The 22,783-nt window shown below is 43.6% G+C and overlaps 1 protein-coding gene across 6 annotated transcripts in view; it reads left to right on the plus strand.

Moving 5' to 3' along the window:
* Positions 1 to 3,237: 3,237 nt before the first annotated feature.
* Tsc1 (TSC complex subunit 1) overlaps positions 3,238 to 22,783 on the plus strand; it is a 47,432-nt gene continuing 27,886 nt past the window's right edge. For 2 of the 6 annotated variants that reach the window (XM_027423070.2, XM_027423073.2), the window contains exons 1-6: positions 3,289 to 3,387; positions 13,339 to 13,401; positions 17,897 to 18,082; positions 19,040 to 19,143; positions 20,186 to 20,338; positions 21,427 to 21,571. In XM_027423070.2, the coding sequence (XP_027278871.1) occupies positions 17,977 to 18,082; positions 19,040 to 19,143; positions 20,186 to 20,338; positions 21,427 to 21,571 (508 nt within the window). In that variant the 5' untranslated portion in view covers positions 3,289 to 3,387; positions 13,339 to 13,401; positions 17,897 to 17,976. Of the gene's footprint in view, positions 3,388 to 13,338; positions 13,402 to 17,896; positions 18,083 to 19,039; positions 19,144 to 20,185; positions 20,339 to 21,327; positions 21,572 to 22,783 lie in introns of all 6 variants that reach the window. The other 4 variants (XM_027423071.2, XM_027423072.2, XM_035446182.1 and 1 more) reach the window with 4 other exon arrangements.

Genomic DNA, 22,783 nt, shown 5'->3' on the forward strand with positions numbered 1-22,783 from the left:
CTGGTCTCGAACTCTCAGAGATCTGCCTGCCTCTGCCTCCAGAGTGCTGGGATTAAAGGTGTGCGCCACCATCGCCTGGCTGATGAATGGCTTTTCATTAATAAAAATCAATCTAGGAAAGCCTGGATTGGTAAAACAGCTCTTGGCCAGGTTGTCAATCTCTGCCTGTCTTCTTGGCCTCCACTCAGCAGTCCCTGTGGTCCACATTCTGGTAACAATTACCATTCTTCTTCCAGACACTGCATAAACAGTAACAATGTGGCTATGGCCTCTCTTGAGAGTCGGCATCCTTGAGTTCAGCGCCTCACTGCTCCCCTCTGCCTAGGAGAACATTCTAGTCCCATGAGGTCAGCAAGCAAGGCAGGGAGGGGGCCTTTTGGTTCCCCCACCCCATTCCATAGTCACTGTTAGTCTCCCAGCCACTGGTGGTCTCAGAAATCTCTGCGCATATTTGAGTCCTCACATTGGTGTGAGCCAAGAATCCACTCTTGTGAAATGGCTTATGGACCAGTGATACTGAGACAATTGCAACCCCCCCCCTTTCCCTGAACCTTCCCCAGGGACCTGTGCTTGGGCAGCTGAAGAATCTAGCATTTGGTGGACCACATCGGAGGACTAATGGATGCTCTGCCCACAGTGAGCACAGAATGAATAAGCTTGACAAAAATCGAATGAGGCACTGCATTTCTACATTTTAATGTCATACTGGATCTGTTCCCACTCCTTTAGGCATCACCCTTTTTTGTGTGCCTGAGGAGACTAAGGTTTTTCCAATTAGTATGACAGTGGAAACCTGAATCCAAACTCTGGCTGGAATCTAGAAATTCTTCCATCTGCCTCTATGACAATATCGGACTAGTGACATCCTCAGCATTATTCCTACCTTCCTAAGAAGCTCAATGACCCAAGACATCATGTTATAAAGGCTGTTTACTGCTCAAAGAACTCCAGGAGAGATGGCAGTTAAATGAGAAAGGCAAAATATAGGATGGACTCTGCTCATGCAGCCAGTGGGCCTAGAAAGAAAGCATTTTTCTAATCCTCATAGAGGACCCTTACCAGGCATCTAATATTAGCCCTAGCAAATCCCATTTAGGGCTTCAACATCCTGACAGTCCCCACTCACTGTGTGGCCATTCATACACCCATTCTCTTCTTCCAGGATGTTTTGTATTGGGACCCAATAAGTCCCCAAACTTAGTCCCACAACTCATCAAGCATTTTCTTGCTGCAAGGGTCATTCTGTGTCTGGAATGTTATTCTCTTTGCAGCCACCTCTTCTTCCTAGTTCACAAAAACAAAAACAAAAAACACCTTTTATGTAAAATCCAACATGAGAGCAAGCAGTTGTGCTGGCTAGTTTTTATGTAAACTTGACATAAGCTGGGGTCATCTGGGAAGAGGTAATCTCAACAGAGAAAATGTCTCCAGCAGATTGGCCTGTAATTGATATTGGAGGGCTCAGCTTACTGTGGGTGGTGTTTTGCCTGAGCAGGTGGTCCTGGAGTGTATAAAATACCAAGCTGAGGGAGCCATAAGAGCAAGCCAATAGGCATTGCTCCTCCAGGGTCCTGTCAGGAGTTCCTGACATGACTTTTCTTCATGACAGACTGTCAGCTGAAATATGAAACCAACCCTTTCCTCCCTAAGCTGCTTTTGGTCATGGTCTTCATCACAGCAAGAGAAAGCAAACTAGGATTGTGTACGTCTGTAGCTCAAACAGTTGGGAGGGCTGAATCAAGAGTATCTCTAGTTCAAAACTAGCCTGGGCTGCATAGCCTGACACCCTGTCTCAGAGTAAGGAAAACTTCCATAGGGCTACCGAGTCTTGTGGTACTTTTATTTTCTGTACATTCCTCATATTTAACTACTTTGAGTTTCACTTTTATTTTGATTTGGATGCCTTTCATCTCTCTTCCTTATCATCATCATCATCATCATCTTCATCACCATAGGTGTATGAATGAGAGCCTCCATGCATGTACGTTCAGGTGTGCATTCCTGGTTCCCAAAGAAGCCAGAGCAGGGCTTTAGACTTCTGGAACTGGAGTTACAGGAGGTTGTGACCTGTCATGTGTGTTTTGGGAGCCTAACCCTGGTCCTCTACAAGAGCAGCAAATGCTCTTAATCACAGAGTTGTCTCTCTAGCTCCTGCCATCATCTTTCACTAGTGCTCATTATGTAAGTTTAAATATAATAACCAAAACCAAAATAAAAGAACAAACAACACACACCCTTAATCCCAGCTCTGGGGAGGCAGATGCAGGTGGATCTCTGAGTTTGAGGTCAGCCTGGTTTACAGAGTGAGTTCCAGGACAGCCAGGGTTACACAGAGAAACCCTGTCTCAAAACAACCAATAAAGAAAAAAAATGATAAAAACAATGTAAACAAAAGCAAATAAGAATTTAAATACATTCTGATGTTTCTCTAGCTTTTCACTGCAGCTAGGCTTGCTCTCCCTCTCTTGTTTATCTTGGCCTGCCAGTGAGCACTCATTAGGTTCATGAGATCCAGTGTTAAGTACTTCACACGCTGTTGTAGCTCTTTGTTTCCTTAATTCGCCATTTCAGAGGAAGAAACTGAGGCTTGAAAAGACTTGACAACATGTCAAGGCATGCAAGTAAATCAAGGTATTCCGACTTTACAATTGCCTCCTCTGACTAGGGCTGGCCTCTACAAGTCACTAGATGTGAAGCCACTCCACAGATGCACTTTTGCAAAGGAAAAAGAAGGCTTGCCCGTCCTTTTAGCTGTGATTGACAGACCGTCCCTCGACGCCAACTCCAGCGGCTCCTTGGAAAATAGGAACACACACTGGGAGACCCCAAAGGTGGCAGGTGTGCCAAACGTAGAGGCACCTGTCTCAGATGGGTCAGCGCTCTGCTCTCTTGTCTCCGTGCCTAGCTAGACAAGCAGGCTTGTTTGTGCCTCTGCCTGCTCCCGAGCGCGAGCCGCCTGTCACCATCACGTGGACGCCCCTCCCCGCCCCACCCCTCGGTCGCTCGCGTGGCTCCGCCCTCCGCGCCGGCCCTTCTTTCGGCCTCCTTCAGAGTCACAAGATCTCTCAGTGGATCCTGACCTTCGCGATCCTTCCGCCGTCCCCGCCCCCACATTAAAAAAAATCTTCTTCGGTTTTATTTTTCTAAGTCAGTTTGTATCGTCGTAGGTGAGATAGCTCGTCCCATCTGGAGCGGCAGATGACTTTGGCCATCTGGCAATAAGCTCGGGGCGTAGGAGGGACCCGGATAGGAACTCTTTTTCATAGCGGAGGTCTCCGTCGTTTGGGGACGCTTCACGCCAGGGGGAGGTGCTGCGCGTCCAAGATGGCGGCGCCCTGTAGGCTGGAGGGACTGTGAGGTAAACAGCTGAGGGGGAGGAGACGGTGGGTGAGTACGGGGATGTTTCCCCCTCTTTTCCTTGTGGGCTTTTCGGGGGCAGCCCTGGCAGCGTGACCTCAGGCTGCGGGGCGCATTGGCTGAGTCGGAGGTCCGGGGAAGGGGGTTCAGGGAGCGTCTCCCTTGCCCTCATCGCGCGCTGGCTCCGGCGGGGCTCGGCTAGGGCTGGCGGGGGCCCCGGAAAGCTGAGGCCGGCCTGGGCCGTCCGAAGGGACGGATGGCTGCAGCTTAGGGCCTGTGGTGGACCCGCTAGCCCGCCCCCCTCGCTTGTTGCAGTGACAAGCTCCCGCGGGCGTGCGCGGCGCAGGTCAGAGACCCCGGGCCGAGCAGGGAGACCTGGGGGTGGGGCCGCGGCCCGAGACTCGACCGCAGCCGCTGGGGCAGGGGTGGAGAATGAATGAAGGCCGCCCGTGGGCACCCTAGGCCGCCCAGCGCCCGCGCGCGCTCTCTCTCTTTCTCGGTGAGAGTGTGCACGGCCGGAGAGCCTGGCTCCGGGTGTACTTGTGGGTGTTTAATTGATGCTGGGAGACAGTTACCTTCAAGTCGGCAGAGGTGCTCGTTAGAGACTTGCCCAGCCTCTACTGGACGCTCATTCATTCATTTGAGGAACTTGAGAGCCCGCAGCCTGCTGTCCCAGACACCTTTGTAGAATTCAAGCACTTTCTTTGTGTTGTGGGTTAAAAGAGTTTGGCTTCGTGCGTTTTGAATTTGGGATGGGGATGACGTGGGGGTTAAGGGGGGGCAGTCATCGGTAACTAGCTAACGTTTTAGGGGATAGGGGCTGCCTGTGTGCCTGGACACTATTGGAAGTGCTTCGCAGCCATCCTCTCTTTGCAGCTGGACAAAGGAGAAACAATCTGCAGTCTTCCTAGATGGAGAAACTGAGGTCTGGAAAGATTGGGGTAATTTGTCCAAGGTCACACCCCCCCCCCCAATCTGAGACAGCACTGGAACTGAGGTCCGACGGGTTCCATTTGCTTGTTATTTGATTAAAGCTGGCCTATTATTAAGTGATTTGGTTAATCATTTGGCCAAGGTGTGTGTATGTAATTTTAAACAAGGGTGCATTTTGGCTTGTATGCCTTATACTTTTGTTTCTCACAGCAGCTTGAATTTGTTAGTCCAAATTAGATTACACAGTATTTTCGTATTTTTTCTATAAACTGATGTCATTCACTGCAAAAAAAAATGCTGAAACCCTTGCTTTAAAAAAAAAAGTATAGAATTAACACTTCATTTTACATGAGTAAGCTGTGAAAGTACTAAACTAGACTAATGCTCTTCTGAGATACTTTGATTTATAACTTTATGATCAAGTTGGAGTCATCTGCATTCAAACAGGCTGGGAAAGTGCAGCGGTAAATTCCAGGAAGCATCACAGAGCCTAATCTTCTGGGAGCTTTTGATTTACTGAGCAATGCACCTGTGATTCTTAGGTTGAGCATCCCTGAATAAACCTGGGATATGCAAATAGGAAAACCGATTTAGGGTTTTGTAAGGAAATGTCCCTTTAACAGTCATACATCAGGCAAACGAGGCTCCTCAGGCTTCTCTTAACCACCTGGTGTAAATGTAAGGGATATTTATAAAGGATGTAAACAGAAAATACCTTCTTACTAAAGTTAATATCTTCTCTAAAAACACCCTTACATCATGGGTCTAGAAGGGCAGATGATGTAAGCTTTCTTTGCTTCATGCATTTCTTGGTGTCATGAACACTTGGTATGTCCCTAAATTCCTAGTTAGAAGGAAGCAGGCTGCCAGCTTTCTCACATGCTTTCGTTAAGCTGAAGTGTTTGCAGCCTCGTGCTTAGCTGGGGTAAGAGCAGAGTTGTCTGTTCTTCCTTCTGCTGTGGTGTGATGCTTTCTGTGCACACTTGGTTTCCTTGTGAGATAAAACTCAACAGTCTGATCAGGGCAGATCTAACACAAACCTGAATTTGTAATGTTTATGGGGAAACAGAATTGCAAGGGATCCTAAACTAGTTCTGAACCTCTGTGCACCCAAATGTCCATAGTAGGCATACCTATGTATTCTGTCCCCGAGGATAGATACCCTGTCCATGTTTGTTTATTTGTTTATTTGGAAAGAAATCTGCTTCTGTTCATGGGCTTAAAGTATCATTTTGGCTATGAATACAGTGTTCTCCTGCATGTTGCCTGCATGCTGGAAGAAGGCAACAGATCTCATTGTAGATGGTTGTGATCTACCATGGTTGCTGGGAATTGAACTCAGGACCTCTGGAAGAGCAGCCAAGTGTTCATGACACCAAGAAATGCATGAAGCAAAGAAAGCTTACATCATGCTTTTAACCTTAGCCATCTCTCCATCCCAGGCTATTTGCTTCTTTTAATTTATGATTTATTACAGAGGCCTTTTTATTTTCTTTCCTTTTTAAAACACATTTTATTTATTTATTATGTATACAGCCTTCTGCCTGTAGGCCAGCAGAGGGCACCAGATCTCATTCAAGGTGGTTGTGAGCCACTATGTGGTTGCTGGAAATTGAACTCAGGACCTCTGGAAGAATAGCTGGTGCTCTTAACCCCTGAGCCATCTCTTCAGCCTCCACAGAGGCCTTTCTTAAACCATCTTATAGCCTATTTGTGAAGTTGTGGGTGAATTTTGAGTTTTTGCACACAGGTAGCTTGACCTAGAAGTTCTGTCTTTTTTACAAAGTTTTCGAGGCTTCGGGTATGTTTGTTTTTGAATCCCAGTGCCATACTGAGCTAACATTAACTTCTTCCAGAACTGACTAGATATCCTTGAATGTCAGATTTCTGTGCCTGAAAGTCTTCCTGAGCTATAGTAAATATTCTGACCAATGTTAATTGGTCTAGACTCTATGTTCATAGTTGTGTAATGACAAAGAAAATGAGTAACTCTTGGGCCAGCTAGGAGGGTGAGCTTGTTTATCCTTTAAACAGTGATTCCCTGCATTTTCTTTTATAAATCTCCCTTTTACAGACAAGTCTTTTTTGGGTGTTTTGTTTTGTTTGAGACAGGGTTTCTTTGTATCTTTGGAACCTATCCTGGAACTCACTCTGTAGACCAGGCTGGCCTACAACTAACAGAGAACTACCTGTCTTTGCCTCCCGAGTGCTGGGACTAAAGGAGTGGGACCACTGCCCAGCCCTTAAAGACAAGTCTTAATGCTCAAATAAGTAACTACAGGCAAGAAAGAAAAGTGTATGAAGTCATTGAGGGTTTTTTGTTATTGTTGTTTTACTCATGTGTGTTTTAAAACCGCATCATCAATTGATAACTATATAATAGAGTTTTGTGTGCATGCTCTTTTTGTTTTTTTTGCCATGGGGGCGGGGGTGCATACTCATTTAAATTGCCCTGAGATTTCCTGTAAGGAAATTTGAGATTATTTTTTCTCTTAAGCCTGTAGTTGCTAAAAATTAGTAATTTAATGTCAATTTTAATGAAAAAGAATAAAAAGACACACACACAAATATATATATATATATATATATATATATATATATATATATAATATAAAGATGGGCCACCTTAGGACCTTGTCAGTTTCAGTTTCTTCTAGTTCCTCTTCTTTTTTGGGGGGTGTGTGTGTGTGTGGTATACAAGGAAATAGCAAAAGTAGCAGAATACATTTTATAGCTGAATGAGTTCAGATTGACATCTAATGAATAAAGTACCTTAAATGGACAGCATTATCCCCAAACAAGGCATGGTAGTTAGTGAGTTGCAACTCACAGGTCATGATGTAAGTAAATAGGGCCATAAGGTCATGATGCTTTTGAGTTTGTCTAATGCTGGTGATGAGACAGAGCAGGGCAGGGCAGGGCAGGGCAGGGTGATGTGCAGGTAAGAAAATTCTTGTGCCTGTGGTGGTTAAACTTGTGCTACATTGTGTCCCTCCAGAGAACAGTAGCAAATTTGAAGTGTATCAGTTTTAAGTTACAGAATGCTTTTATCAGTGTTTCAAATACCTGCTAGTAGGCTGGGCTTCTAAACACTCTGTATTATTTTGTTTAGTGGTAACATTGTTATAAAAGTATGTCATGTGCTAAGCACAGCTAAATGTTTTCATGTCTGATCCCTCTTTACTTTTCCTATACCCTTGAGGAGTACAGGAAAGAATTCTGAGACTTGCTGATTAGATGATGATGTGTTTGATTGGCTTCAGAACCCAAGTATTTAATGTTGTGTTGAGATAAACTGCCCAGTCTGCTAATCTAAACTAATCCAAGGGTCAGTGGGGTTTTTACTTTTTATTTTCATTTATTTATTTATTTTTGAGTCAGGGACTCATGAAATGTAGGCCAGTCTGGACCTACTGTGTAGGCAAGGCTTTCCTTGAGTTTCTAATCCCCTTCCCCTGCCTCTACCTCCTGATTTCTGGGATTACTGGTGTACACAGTTGTGTCTGGTTGGATAGTATTTGTTAAACTTTTTTGGGAGCCGGGAGGACTAGGGCAAAACTGTTCTTTTAAGGTCTGTAAAAATCTGTGGGCCAATGTTTCTTTTTCTATAGATGATACTCCATTACCCCCAAATGCATATAGATAATGAGATTTTGGAAACAATGTTAGAGATTTTGCTTAAAGCCCAACCAATCATTTTAGATAGCTTACTGCTCTTAAAAAGACATTTGGAGGCTACAGAGGACTTGGGTTAAATTTCTGGCACCAATATGAGGGTTCACAACCATCTGTAACTCCAGGGGGATTTGATACAGCCTTCTTTCCTCTGCCATGTGGTACACAGCCGTTTTTCAGGCAAAACACCTGTACATATTAAAAAAACAAAACAAACAATAAAATCCCAGCAAAATCTACACACTTGGGTTTTATTAAAAACATCCTTTTTTTTTTTTAAAATCTGGTAGGTAGGAAAGGCCCACTTTCCCCCCCTTATATATTTAGTTTATTGCATTACTGGGAGTTGAATGCAGGGACTTGGTACATGCTAGGAAAGCACTCTATCAACTGTGCCACATTAATAACCCCCGTCATTTATTTATTTATTTATTTAGTGTGTGTGTGTGTGTGTGTGTGTGTGTGTGTGTATGTACTTGCGGAGGTCAGTGGACAGATAGCCTCTGATGTCATCCTCAGGAACACCATCCTTTGAGACAGGATCTCTCACTGGTCTGGAACCTGCCAGTTAAGCTAGACTGGCTGGGCATTGAGCTCCAGTAACACACGAGAAAGCATTTAATTTGGTGCTTACAGTACCAGAGGGGTAGGATACTTGAATATCATGGGGACGAGCATGGCAGCAGGCAGGCAGGCAAGAATGGTGCTGGAGCAGTAGCTGAGCACTTACATCTGATCCATAAACATGAGGCAGGAGGTGTGGGGAGGAAGAAAAAGGAGAAAAGAGGGAGGGAGAGAGACTGAGAGAGGGAGAAAGAGAATATGAATAAGAGAGAATTCGAGAAAAGGAGCTACCTGGGAAAGGTATAGGCTTTTGAAATCTCAAAGCCCTTCACCTCAGTGACAGCTCTCCTCCAACAAGACCACACCTCTTACCTCTTAATCCTTCCCAAACAGTTCTACCAGCTGGGGACCAAGTATTCAAATTAATGAGCCTGTGGGGCCACTGTCATTCATACCACCACACTATGTAAGCTGTAGTAGTCTCAGCCCTGAGGACTACCTTTTGAATGTGGACATACATGCTGTTTTATGCTAGAAATCCCTTTCTTTTTTTCTTCTTAAACTTTTGTGTTGGAGGATTCTCTATGCTTCACTAGGAATTCAACCTTAGTTACCATACTTAAAAAATAATCTGGTCCTGGTGTTCATCTTTAATTTCAGCACTCAGGAGGCAGAGGCAGGAGTATCTCTATGAGCTCTGGGCCAGCCTGGCCTACATAGAAAGTTCCAGACCAGCCAGGGCTACACAGTGAGACCTTGTCTCAAAAACAAAAACAAACCAAAAAACCAAATAGCTGGGGGTGGCGGTGGTGGTGCACACCTTTAGTGTCAGCACTGGGGAGACAGAGGCTGGAGAATCTCTTGAGTTCAAGACCAGCCTGGTCTGTAGACAGCCAGGGCTACACGGAGAAACTCTGTCTCAAAACAAAACAAAGCAAAAAAGAAAGAAACCAACCAACCAAACAAAAATTTATGAAGAACTTAGGCATACTAATAATGCTTGTTGGACTTGGCATTCAGTCTGTGCCAGCACCGTAAGCACCTGGTGGAACCCCATTATATTTCAAGGTTTCTGTATACAGACTTTTTCCCTTACTGTCTGTCTTCACCTCTTTATTATCCCTGGGTCACCACCCCCTCCAAGATTTATTTTATAGCTATTATTTTAATTTTTTGTTTTGTTTTTGTTTTTTGAGACAGGGTTTCTCTGTGTAGCTTTGGAGCCTATCCTGGAACTCACTCTGTAGACCAGGCTGGCCTGGAACTCACAGAGATCCGCCTGCCTCTGCCTCCCGAGTGCTGGGATTAAAGGGGTGTGCCACCACTATCTGGCATCTCCCTCCATTTTTAGGAACATGCATTTCCAGTAAGTTCTGGGTATTATGGTGATGTGTGGACTATACTTGGAGAAGCACTATCCTGTGCTGTCAAGCGCTGTACCTTCTACCCTGGACTATTTCTTTCTTTTTGTTTTTGTTGTTGGAGACTGGTTCTTACTCTATTTCATTGTCTAACTTTCACTGATCTGGACTCACTTTGTATGTAATCCAGGCTGGCCTTAAAATTTTCGTAATCCTGCTTCAACTTCCCTAGTGGTGCACTTTCTTGGTACATAATTTTGTTCATGCTAATAGTCAAAATAGAACCATTATCTGAGGAAAAAATTGCCTTGTGGAACCTAGCTGTGGCCCTGTGACCCACAGGGCCTGTACCTAGAGGACTTGTTGCCTTCAGAGTTGAATGAGCTTAGTAACCTATGTATTGTCCATTCAAGACTCTTTAAGGACAGAAATTATAAGTGGACAGTTTGGCATGTTGGAGCTCTCTTGTCCTGGCTTCTGTGACCTTGAGAGATTCTACAGCTGATAAGACTAAATCACACCTATACCATGGGCTCTTTTACCCTTTCTTCCTTTTTGCCCAGATGAAGTTAAATCAAGTTTGTAATCTGTTTGGGTGCATTAGTGTTGAAAACATCTTGGTTCAGTTGATGGGACATTTCTCTTAAGTCACCTATGAGTTCTGAGCTAGGACCAAATACTTATAGCAGTGTAACTTTTCTGCTCTGTCTCAACTATAAGTGATGACATAGGAATCTGTTTGTGCATGAGTCTGTCTGAATTGCCTTTAGGTTTTTATAGATTATAAAAAGACAGATTATTGTTAAGACAACCCCCCTCACTAGTACTGGGCATTGCATTTGTGTATTATAGGCCAGTGTGTACAAAGCTCTCTGATGTGACTTGACATGCAGTTATCTATCTTATCTGTGTCCCTGTCCTGACAGAGGTAGTGAGAAGATGTATGCAGGTCCTACTAATGACAGCTGTTGCTCTGGAGTTCATGTGTAATCCCAGACACATAAACGATCTGACAATATCTAAAGACTGAAATTATTAAGATAAATTGTGAAAACCAACTGTTCTTTCTGTTTACACCATGGTGATACACAAAGCCCTTGTCTTCCTCAAGCTGCCTTTTGTTTTTACCGAGAAGACTACTTATAGAAATAAAGTTACAGAGGAGGGGGTGGGCTAAGGGGGAGTGGGAGGGGGTGGAAGGAGAGGAGGGAGGGGAGGCTGCAGTCGGAATGTAAAATTAATTAATAAAAAAAACACGGATAAAAAGAAATAAAGTTACAGTGAGAATGACTTTCGGATATCATGGAAGGAAAACTCTAGATCTGGGGGCATTTTTCTTTTTCCCTCATGTCTTTTGAAGAAGGGGAGCTGATGCTGCTTATACATTCTGATGAGTGTTTCCACCCGTACCCTCACTTCCATGAAGGCTGATGCTTCACCTCTCACTTTACTGACATGAGTATTATGCCCAGTAGATCCCCTCCGCTGGGCAAGATTTAAATGTAAATGAGTAAGTGAACACTTAAAAATAGAATACTGGTAGATAAGCTTTAGTGTACCACAGAAAACTGATGCCAGTCCATTTCTTTATTGTTAAGCCTAAGGATAAAGTAATGAAGTCTTAATGTTGAGACAAACCCAACTTGGATTCCTGTGGTGGTGTTCTGTCTAGAAAAGTGGCCTTAGCTGGGCAGGCCACAGGATTTCACCTTAGTGTATCCTAATTTTATCCTCACCTTAAGCACTCCTTTACAGGTACAAGTGGATTACTCTGTAAGAGGAAGTCAGTGTGACTCACGCACTGATTAACAGGTGGTTTTAGGATGCTGAATATGAGAGGCTCCTGCAGCAGTTCATCTCTGTAACTTAGTGGAGTGGAAGCCGCTAGATAGCATGTCTTGTTTGCAAGTTCTGGCCAGACCTTGTGGGGCCAGTGGCCAGCAGCACTGCCCACAGACTTGCAGTGGCTGCTGAGACAGTTGGCATGGCTCCCTGAGTGTATGCCACGTGGTGCTGTATCGCCCTGTCCTTAGGGCAGAGACTGTATCAGAGAAGTGTTCAGTCCTGTTGTTTGACTTTGACCCAGAGCTTGTCCTCTACCTCATGTAAGTAGATGTCTGTAGTGTGGAGCCAGGATTGGCAGTCAGAGACTTTAGTGGCATCCAAGGGAACAGACTGAATGTTTGGCTTTTGTGTACTAGGTGTCAAGATAGTCTACGGTATCTCAAACACATGGACCCTGTCATCATGGAGTTTACAATCTTCTAATCAGATAATCCCTAAACATGGGGTTAAGGACCCATACATTTTCAAAATGTATTTATTATATTTTTACTTGTTTTGTGTGTATGTATGTGGGCACACACAGCACTGTTCATGTGTGGAGGTCAAAGGACAATTGGAAGAAGTTGGCTTTCTTTTATATCAACCTGGGGATCAAACTCAGGTTGTCAGGCCTGGCAGCAAGTGCCTGTACCCTCTGAGCCTTCTCACTGTTTCTGAAGGGCCCATGTTTTAAAAGCAAAATGGAACATACATACATACATACATATATATATATTTGACATGGAAAATGAATAGTATGGACAGAAGTAGGGTAGAGGGGAAGGAGAGTAGAGAAGCTGCTGTTGAAATTTTATTCCTGTCATGTAGGATTAGACTTAGCTTGTGCTGCTTAAAGGCAAAATCAGACTTTGTTCATTTACCAGCCCCCATGGCAGCTGCTGGGGGCCAAGTACTGAGATGATTGCAGCTGCTTCCTAGTGTGCCCAACACTTCTCATACTTAATAGGTTTTTAGGAAGTGACCAGTGCAAGCTGCTGGTGGATCAGGAGCCTGGCCTGATGGGGCAAGGCAGCGGGAGGAAACAGTAGGCCTAGGAAGGATGAAGAACTAGCTGGGGAGAAGGCAGTGGTTTTTAGGTTATGTGACTGGATGTGCCTGATGCCTTCTTGACTGAGGAATTAAATTCTTTGAAGGCAACATAGCAGGGCTGGGAGTGTGACCTGTGAGAGGACAATGATGATGCGGGCCCACTGAGGTTTTTGTGCTCGTTGCTGACTTCACTACTCCAGCCACTCTTCTGAGGTCCTCATTGGAGCTCCATGTGAGTGTTGAGGTTGAGGACATTCTCACTTTCCCCAGAAGATAACTCAAGGCAAGACATTAGTGACTTAGTAATAACCCAGGGTTACAGAGCCAGTAAGTGGAGGAGCTAATTTTTCAATTGGGAGCCTATTCTAGAGCCACACTGCCCTCTTGCTGGTAGTGCAGAGGAGAAGAGGCTGTGCTTCTCGAGCTCACTTCAGTGGGAAGCAGGTGACCACCTGCCGAGGATGGTGGGGCAGAGTTGTACTAGACCAATTCCAACTCCCTTCTCATCAGGTCTCAGGGTTTTCTTCCTTGTAGGGTTATTATAAATACTTATTTATGTGTGCTTTTTCTCTAGTGACCATGAAAGACACCAGGCTGACAACACTGGAAACTGATGTACCAACTGTCCCCAGAACAGGTGAGGTGCACATTTAGTCTCGTGGCTGAGTGGATAGGAGGGAATGTCTCACTTTGCCCATGGGTGCCCCGCAAGCAGTTGCTTCTTTGTCTGTGGGTTTGAGTGTTAATATCTTAGTTCCCTGCCAAGCACTGGAGCATCTATGGCTTGAGGTAGTCAGCCACCTCACCAGTGACCTCTTGCTGTTTGATGCCAGGCACTGAGTGTATTACACACACTGCTAGTTTTCTTTTTCACAACAGCATCTGGTGTATTTCCATTCTACAGGAGAATTGGCCTCAAAGATGGGCTGTTCATGAAAATCAGTCCTGTGAGTAGCTAATTCTAGTTTTAGCCACTAATTAAATTGAAGCCTAAATAAAACAAGTCATTTAACCATTGAGATGTTTTTATCCCTGTCTGGGCCTCAGAAATCCACTTTGGATTCTGGAAACAAACTAGATGCCACAGCCTGTAACTTGTGCAGTAGGGCCTGGACTGTGGCATTTGTAGACTGCAGATGATTCTGACATGCATTGTGGACTGAGACCTCGTGAGGTAGCACTGTAGCTCTTGTATTTATGTCTGTTCATGGTCTTTTTTTTTTTTTTTTTTAGTTTTTCCGAGACAGGGTTTCTCTGTGTTGCTTTGTAGCCTGTCCTGGAACACGCTCTGTAGACCAGGATGGCTTCGAACTCACAGAGATCCATCTGCCTTTGCCTCCCTCCCAAGTGCTGGGATTAAAGGCGTGCACCACCAACGCCCAACCCTTTTCATGGTCTTAAGTCAGCTCTTTTTTGGATAAATTACTTCCTTTGGTGATTTTCAGGAATTGATGGAGTCTTGAAGTCCCCGAATATCCCCTTTATAGTTAGTGAGGCTCTGATACTTGTGCAAATCTGAGTTTAGTCCGAGTGACTTAACTGACTATTGGGCTGCAATCTTTATTAGCAAAAGTGATGTATTAGTTGCTGTCATAAATGTCTGACAAAAGCAACTGGAGGAAGGGGAATGGTTGATCACAGTTTGAGGCTGTCATCCTTCATGGCAGAGAAGTTATGGTGGTAGGAGCTTGCATCTGGTCACATTCTATCTACACTTAAGAAGCAGGGAGTGGTGAAGGCTGGTGTTCTGCTCATTTTCTCATTTTTATCTAGTATAGGGCCTCAACCCACAGAGTGGTGCCACCCACACTCAGGGTAGGTTTTCTTTGTTCTGTTAAACCTTTATAGCAGCACCCTCATAGGATGTGTTTCCATGGTGATTCTCAATCTCAAGTTGACAGTGAAGATTAGCCATTGCAGGTACTAGTAGTCATGATTGTGTTTTGTGCAGGAGTCAGGGAAGGTAGGAAGGCATTTGTTCTGCTGTCTTTATATTCAGCCACCAAGATAATACTAAACAGAAATGTTGCTTAGCCCTATGGGATGCAGAAATGGTTCCTTGGGTTCTGCTTTTTGAATTCTCCAGAATGTTCTTTCTTTTGTATGTTACTTCCATAGTTGCACCAGGATGAATTACTGTGTCTGGTGCTGGGTTTCCACAGGCTAAGGTGAGCCCTGTCTGTTTCTTGGATAGTACACACAGAAGTTTTCATCACACTAACCATGTCTATCTTAGCTCTTTATACTTGTGTTCTCTAAGCCTAAGTTAATGTTCCTTTCCAGTGCCTGATAAAGCTTGTGATTTAGCTCTCATGAGACTGTCAAAAGTGCTTGAACTGGGGTTACTGATGGTGGATCTTACACAGAACCCAAGATTTATATTTTTCCTAGGGACTAAAGGTTAGATATTTTAAAAAGTATATTTTAGAACCACAGAGAAGAAAAATGTTGCCCAAAATGTTCTGATGTGTTTTTAGAATAAAACTTCATCTTTGTTTTCTGTAAATCTTTTGGAAAGAGAAGGCTCCAGAAACCACTGTTCACCAAAATTTCATTTACAGTTTGAAAACAAGCTAAGTAACCTGAGCCTGTTGTTCTGACAGTGCCTGGGTGGTAGAGCAGACACCATCTTGGTTTGCCACTGCATTCTGTACTGCCTGCTTTTGCAGAGCTAGCCTGGCATTACTGTCTTCTGAGTACACAAAAGACAGAATCTTGATAATTGTACAGGAGATAGAATAAAACCAAACTTGGAACAGAATATTTGAAATTTTGTGAATTACGTGCTTCATCACTAGCTGGAAGAATCTTTTGTGACCTACTGGAAATAAGTGCAGGGATTAACCAGGTAAATGTACTCTTCTGAAATTGTCCTAAGGGTGTTGCTCCAAAGCTGTTTCTGACCTGTTGTGGTGGGATCCTTCTAGTCAGTGAGGAGTGTACAGACCTTAGTTAGCCAAGTGCTCGGCACCACACCTCATCCTGTCACTGAGCAAAAATGGCTGTGGTGGCATAACTTCATTGATGAGCTTAATTTAATGCAATTTTTAAGAAGATAAAGTTTATTTTTGTTTTTTAGTTTTAAGCTTTAAAAAAAGATTAACTTATTTTATGTGTATATGTGTGTGCCTGAGGGTATGTTTGTAGACCAGTTTCATGCAAGTGCATGCAGAGACTTGAAGAAGGCCTTGAATTTCTAGGAGCTGGATGCTAGGAACTGAACGTGGGTCCTCTGCAAGAGCAACAGTTCTTTAACCATTGACTCAAATCTCTAGTCCTCTTTTTTTCTTTTTCTTTTTCTTTTTTTTTTTTTTGATACAAGGTTTCACACCTTGTAAGTTAAGTTTATAGCCATCCTCTTTCTTGTCTTCATTCCTAGTTGCTTGTTACAGGCATGAGCCACCATGCTGGCTTCACTTGGATTTTCTTTCTTTCCTTCCTTCCTTCCTTCCTTCCTTCCTTCCTTCCTTCCTTCCTTCCTTCCTCCCTTCCTTCCAACTTTCTTAAGTATAATGTTTGTTTTGTTTTTTTTTAATTTTATTTGTTATGTATACAACATTCTGCTTTCATATATATCTGCACACCAGAAGAGGGCACCAGATCTCATAATGGATGGTTGTGAGCCACCATGTGGGTGCTGGGAATTGAACTCAGGACCTCTGGAAAAGCAGTCAGTGCTCTTAACCTCTGAGCCATTTCTCCAGCCCCAAGTATAATGGTTCTTAAATAGGCTTTTGTATCACCTATTTCAGAAAACTGGAAAGTGACTGGGCAGTAGTATTAAAGGGCGCACACCTTTAATCCCAGCACTTGGGAGGGAGGCAGAGGCAGGTAGATCTCTGTGAGGTCAAGGCCAGCCTGGTCTACTAAGCAAGTTCCAGGACAGCCAGAGCTGTTATGCAGAGAAACCCATAGCAAGTTTCAGGCTAGCCAGGGCTACACGGTGAGACTGTCTCTTAAAAACAGACCAAAAAACCACTTGGAACTGGATGAGGTGATGGGTTCCTATAATCCTAGCAATGTGGGGTCTGAGGTGGAGGTTTGCTTGAGCCTAGAGCTACCAGGACTAACTCAAGCAATAAAGCAAGTCCTCATCTCAAAAGGGGAGAAAAACCCCAGATGAATTGCCTGGGGCATTATTAGAATGTGGATGCCTGGGCCTAAGCATTCCATGTGGTTCCCAAATCGAGCCTAAGAACTGTTACTGTGGCTTCCTCAAGACAAAAAATAGGAATGTATTGGTTTATCTTTTGGGGGCATCCTTATTCTTATTTGTAAAATAAAGCTAAAATAGGTTTGCCTCACAGTTGCTATGGGGGTTAAAGTTATACATTTAGCCAATGTCACATTTATAGATTTGGGGCTCCAGAGTTGGGGAGATCTGGGTTCAGAATTGTTCTTCTCCCCTGGTTTTGCCCCTTGCCCTCTCTGTGACCAAGAGAAAAGTCTTATTCTGTTTCCCTGTCTTTATAGTGTAGATGCATATGCCCATCTTGGGGTAGTAGTATCAGGAGCATGAACAATGATGTTTGTTGAAAGTACACAGTGCTCCTTATAAGTAGGAGTGAGTCTGCCTTTTGAAAGTAAAGCTGTAAAGGTGGTCACACATGTATGTAGTGATGTAAATGTAAACATAAGGCAGTTGCTCCATTTCCATAGTTTGGCAGGTGTGTCCTAGTGGTCCCACTGTACAACCACTTGCCTGTCACCAGTAGCTTTTGGATATGCAATTGAAGTGTCAGATGGGTATATGCTAAAATCAAAACAATCCCTTGTTCACTCCAACTGTTGGACTGGCAGTTTAACCAGCCTTCTAACTTCAGCCATTGATAGTATCATGAAGAAAGTAGCATGTGCAGCTTAACTTATGGAAACAGCTCATCTACTTTTTGAAGCAGTGTTAACCAACACCCAGGTGGGCATAGAAGTAGGGAGAACTACTGAATTGCTGTAGTGACAATTCCACAAAGCTCCATTGGTTTTCTAAGTTTGTACATGAAAGAACTTACCTATTTTTCATCAGCACAGTTCTGCCCAGCATAGGTTCTCTGGCTTGTTTTCCTGCAGATTTTTGGTATATGTGGTATCAGGTAAGAGTCATTTGTCACACTGTCCTTATTTCCATTTTGCAGTCTGGTAGTGGCCCTAATGAAGAGCTGTCCAAACCTTTAACACACATCCTGGAGCCCGCACAGCATAGTTGAGTGAGAGAATGGCCCAGCTAGCCAACATTGGGGAGCTACTCTCCATGTTGGACTCTCCCACACTAGGTGTGCGGGATGACGTGACAACCATCTTCAAGGAGTCCCTCAATTCTGGTAAGTAGAGAATTGTCCTCACAAGAAGAGCTTGACCTGGAGCTGAGTGTGTTGGGCTTAGAGGCAAATGACTGTTTTCATCTTCAGAGGATGTCTTTAGAAAATTGAGTCTATGGTGTTTTCAGGTATACACATACTAACATGAAAACCATGCAAACAGGCTCATGAATTCATCTTCAGGTTCTGCCATTTTGTCTTAAAAAAAAAAAAAACTGTGTGTGTGTGTGATATGTGTTCATTATGTATGTGTCTGCATGTGTACATGAGTGTTTTTGTGTGAGTGTGTGCACTTGTGTGTGTGCATTCAAACATGCCTGTTTGAGTTTATGTGTACTGCATGTGTATAGGTACTCCTGAAGGTCAGAAGATGGTATAAAATTTCCTGGAACTAGAGCTATAGGTCGTTGTAAGCCACCATATATGGGTGCTGGGAACTGAATCTAGGGTTCTTTTAAGAGCAGAAAGCACTCTTAACTGCTGAGCCATTTCTCCAGTCATTTATTTATTTTACTGTGTGCGTGCGTGCGTGCGTGCGTGCGTGCTTGAGTGTGCACTTACACAAGCTTATTGCAGAGTGTCCCAGTCTCCTATCACTCTTTGACTTATTCCTTTGCAACAAAGATTCTCACTGAATCTGGAGCTAGGCTGGTGGCCAGCAAGCCTGTTACATATCTTCCTGTCTCTGCCTCCTGGGGCTACAGGTATTCATGACCATGCCCATCTTTTTACATACGTTCCGGGAATTTGAACTAAGATCCTCATGCTTGTACCATAAGCACTATACCCACTGAGCCACCTAGCTATGATAGCATTTCATATGCTTTTGTGACTGTTTAGGCCAATAAGCTTGGAATTAAAAAGGCTTAATGACTTTGGATAGAGTAAAAGGACATTTTCTGGCTTTTATGATAATTATTGAGGGAAAAGGAAGTCTGATGAATTGCCCTTTTTGTTTAGAACGTGGGCCTATGCTTGTAAACACATTGGTGGATTATTACCTGGAAACCAATTCTCAACCGGTATTGCACATCCTGACCACCTTGCAAGAGCCACATGATAAGGTAACTGCTGGGATGGAATCACAGGCCACTTTGTGAATTCTCAGTCGAGTGAGGGTCTCTGTGAAGGCCCATAGCAGTTTGTCCACAGCTTATCTCCAAAAACTGAATACTTATAAAATAATTTGTAGGTTCTGAAAAATTTACAAAGTAACTTCAATTTTAGAGGCTTTTTACAGATCTTGCTCTTTAAAGAAATCTTGTAGTTCCAGTACTGTAGTAGATTAATGGCAATTGAAATAAAGATTTTTTTTAAGATTTATTATTTATTATGTATACAGTGTTCTGCCTGCATGCATGCCTGCACACCAGAAGAGGGCACCAAATCTCATTACAGATGGTTGTGAGCCACCATGTGGTTGCTGGGAATTGAATTCAGGAACCTCTGGAAGATCAGCCTATACACTTAACCTCTGAGACATCTTTCCAGCCTCTGTAATAAAAAAAATATATATATATATCTTTAAACTTGTGCTTTGAGTAGGATTTTTGAACATACCAATAAGGGAAAATCCTTAAGTCCTGCATTCGTAGGTGAGGTTGCCTGCTTTTACAATGCCTATCTATTATGGCCTTCTTTACTCCAGACCAGACTGCAACACCACAGTGGCTTGATTGACATTTAAGGCTAGAGCATGGATGCTTGTCTGTCACAGTAGTAAGGGTCTTCCACAACCTGCTGTGGGTTTGCAACCTTGGATTGTGTGTAAGGGTGGAGAAAAGCTGTAATATTGTCTTGTCTCTCTTTCCAACTCTGTGTTAAGGGGTCCTTTCTTATAGATTGCAGCTGGCTGTTCTCTCGGGCCAAATGAAGAAAACTTGGTTCACTAATGTTTTGAAAATTTCAGATTTGGCTTACTAGTCTTTTGATTGTAGCCTTAGTCCTGATAGGCTAAACCATATCTTCATCCCATGGGCTTATTAAATCTTTTGGGGCCTGTATTAGAGGGAAGACTTTAAAGTTTAGAGTTTATCATTACTGTCTATAATTTTGTTAACTTCATATACTTACAAGAAAATTTCTCTTGCTCTTTTACATTTTCAGCACCTCTTGGACAAAATTAATGAGTATGTAGGCAAAGCTGCCACCCGCTTATCCATTCTCTCACTGTTGGGGCATGTTGTGAGACTACAGCCATCTTGGAAGCATAAGCTCTCTCAAGCACCTCTTCTGCCTTCTTTATTGAAATGTCTCAAGGTAGGATATTTTCAAGGTTTTGAAGGAAATGCTTCCATAAATATTGTTTCTGAAAAGTGCCATAACACAGCTTGTAGGAGTCAGTTCTTTGTTTCTATCATGTGGGTCTCAGGCATTGAACTCCGGTTGTCAGGCTTGGTGGTAGGTTCTTTCATCCACTGAGCCACTTCACCAGCCTTGGATCCATTTATTTATTTACTAACATTTTATGTGTATGTGTGAGTCCCTGCATGTGTATGTATGTACTAGATGCATGCCTGGTACCCTTGGAGGCCAGAAGAGGGAATGGGGTCCTCTAGATACAGAGTTACAGGCTTGTGAACCACCAAGCTGGTTCTGGGAATTGAACTGGGATCCTCTAGAAGAGCAACTTGTGCTCTTAACCACTGAGCCATTTCTCCAGCTCCTCTGGTTTGGTTTTTTGTTTTTTGTTTGTTTTTGTTTTTGTTTTTGTTTTGTTCTTTTGAGAAGGGTCTTGCCACGTAGTCCATCTAGATCTCACTATGGAATCAGGCTGGTTTTCAACATGACAGTCCTCCTGCCTTAGCCTCCCAATTGTTAGAATTACAGGTGTTAGCCACCATGTTTGGCTTGTAGTAGTCCTTTAAAAAAAATGGAGAATTGGGCTGGGGGTGTAGCTTAGTGGTAGAGCTCTTGCCTAGCATGCAGAAGGCCCTGGGTTTAGTTCCCAGTACTAGTGAGAAGATGAATTGTCATTTTAATCACTTGACAGAAAATTAATGCCTTAGAAGTTAGTTGGATGGGTGAGAATAGTGGTGTCCTGTGTTCTGTGTTGTCTCTTACACTTTCATCCAGGTGGTGGTATAGGGCATCTTGAGGCTTCAGGACTTGGGAGTTTCAAGCCAAGTTAACCCATCTCTCAGATGAGGTGGTGGAATGTGGGAAATGGTCCCCCAGTATCACCATAATGGTGACAGGGCTTAGTGCTTTTGCTAAGTCTATTTCAGTGCTGTCCCTCAAATTCTTAGGGGTCAGGAAATGAGTACAAGAGGGGCTTCAGATCTGTGACCTCAGGATTTGGACCCTCATCCCAGTGCTGAGCCTGATGACGCCCTTCCCTTCTGCAGATGGACACCGACGTTGTGGTCCTCACAACTGGTGTCTTGGTATTGATCACCATGTTACCGATGATCCCGCAGTCAGGGAAGCAGCATCTTCTTGATTTCTTTGACATCTTCGGCCGTCTCTCGTCATGGTGCCTGAAGAAACCAGGTACAGCTCCAGTGTCCTCATCAGGCTTAACAAGGGAATGCTACCCTTACTGTTAGCAACCAGGTGTTGCAGGGGAAGGAAGGATGTATGGTATTCACTACACAGATGAAAAAATGTTTGGGTGCATCCATTGCAGGACACATAGGACATATGGGGTTGCCAAGATGCTGTCCTTATTTCGTTGGTCAGGAAGGATTGTCAGAGAAACTGAGTAACAGGATGTACAACTTCCTGAATATCATTAGTAAAAATGGGTCACAGCTTCTACCTCTGGGTGCTGTATAACTGAGCTTAGAAAATGCTTATGTCCCTCTGTGCTGATTGTACAGCCACAGCTTCACAGCTTCAGTTGAGAGAACCTATTGGTTGTGAGTGGAGGAGGAGGACACAGACTCCAGTGTTCTCATTAGGGCATGACTGTCAAGCTTATGGGATTTTCCCATATCGTATCATATTGGCAGGCAGTATGGCTCCATCAGAGTGATTCAGAAGCTGTCAGTCTGTGCTGCAGAATCTTCTGGTAATCCTAGTATGAAATGTTCATATTAGAAGATGAAATATGTGTATGGTCTGTGGGAGAGACTGCTGCAGCTTGTGCCATTGAGCACAAGCCTGGTTTGCCAGCCTGGCCATATCTTCTTGGGAGTTACAGTTACTTCTAGAGAACTAGAGTTTCCATAGCGTCTTAGTAAAGCCAAATTAATAGAATTGTCCAAGCAATTTAAGCTAGTTTCTGCATCATATTGTTTCCTCTTTAGTTATAAATCTGCACAACTAAGATCATATCTTGGTTTTAAAATCTCTTACATGCTCATTGTACAAACCCTCACATGGTCATTATGCATCAGTTTCTATGTGTGATACTAGGGAAGAGGGAGAAGGATAGCCCCCTTTTCAAGACACACATACTTGAATCAGGCAAGAAATGTCACTACAGATTGAAGGGAGAGTGACACTCAGAGGAACCTCAGTGTTGGAAGAGTGTTTGGAGATGTTGTTGTGGGGGTGGCTGGAGAGGAGGAGGAAGGCAGAGATGAAAAAATACCCTTCTAGGCCACATGAAGCAGATTGGAGTTTACCCAGAGGATTCAATGGTGGGTTTTAAACAAGGCCATATGGCATATCCAGATTTGTGTGTCTTACCCTTTTTAAGCTCAGTTGGCAAGCTTCAGAGAGAAAGCCTGCTGGTATCCTCAAGTTCATGTCTGTACA

The sequence above is a fragment of the Cricetulus griseus genome, chromosome 6 (genome assembly GCF_003668045.3).
Source record: "Cricetulus griseus strain 17A/GY chromosome 6, alternate assembly CriGri-PICRH-1.0, whole genome shotgun sequence".
Lineage (NCBI taxonomy): Eukaryota > Metazoa > Chordata > Mammalia > Rodentia > Cricetidae > Cricetulus > Cricetulus griseus.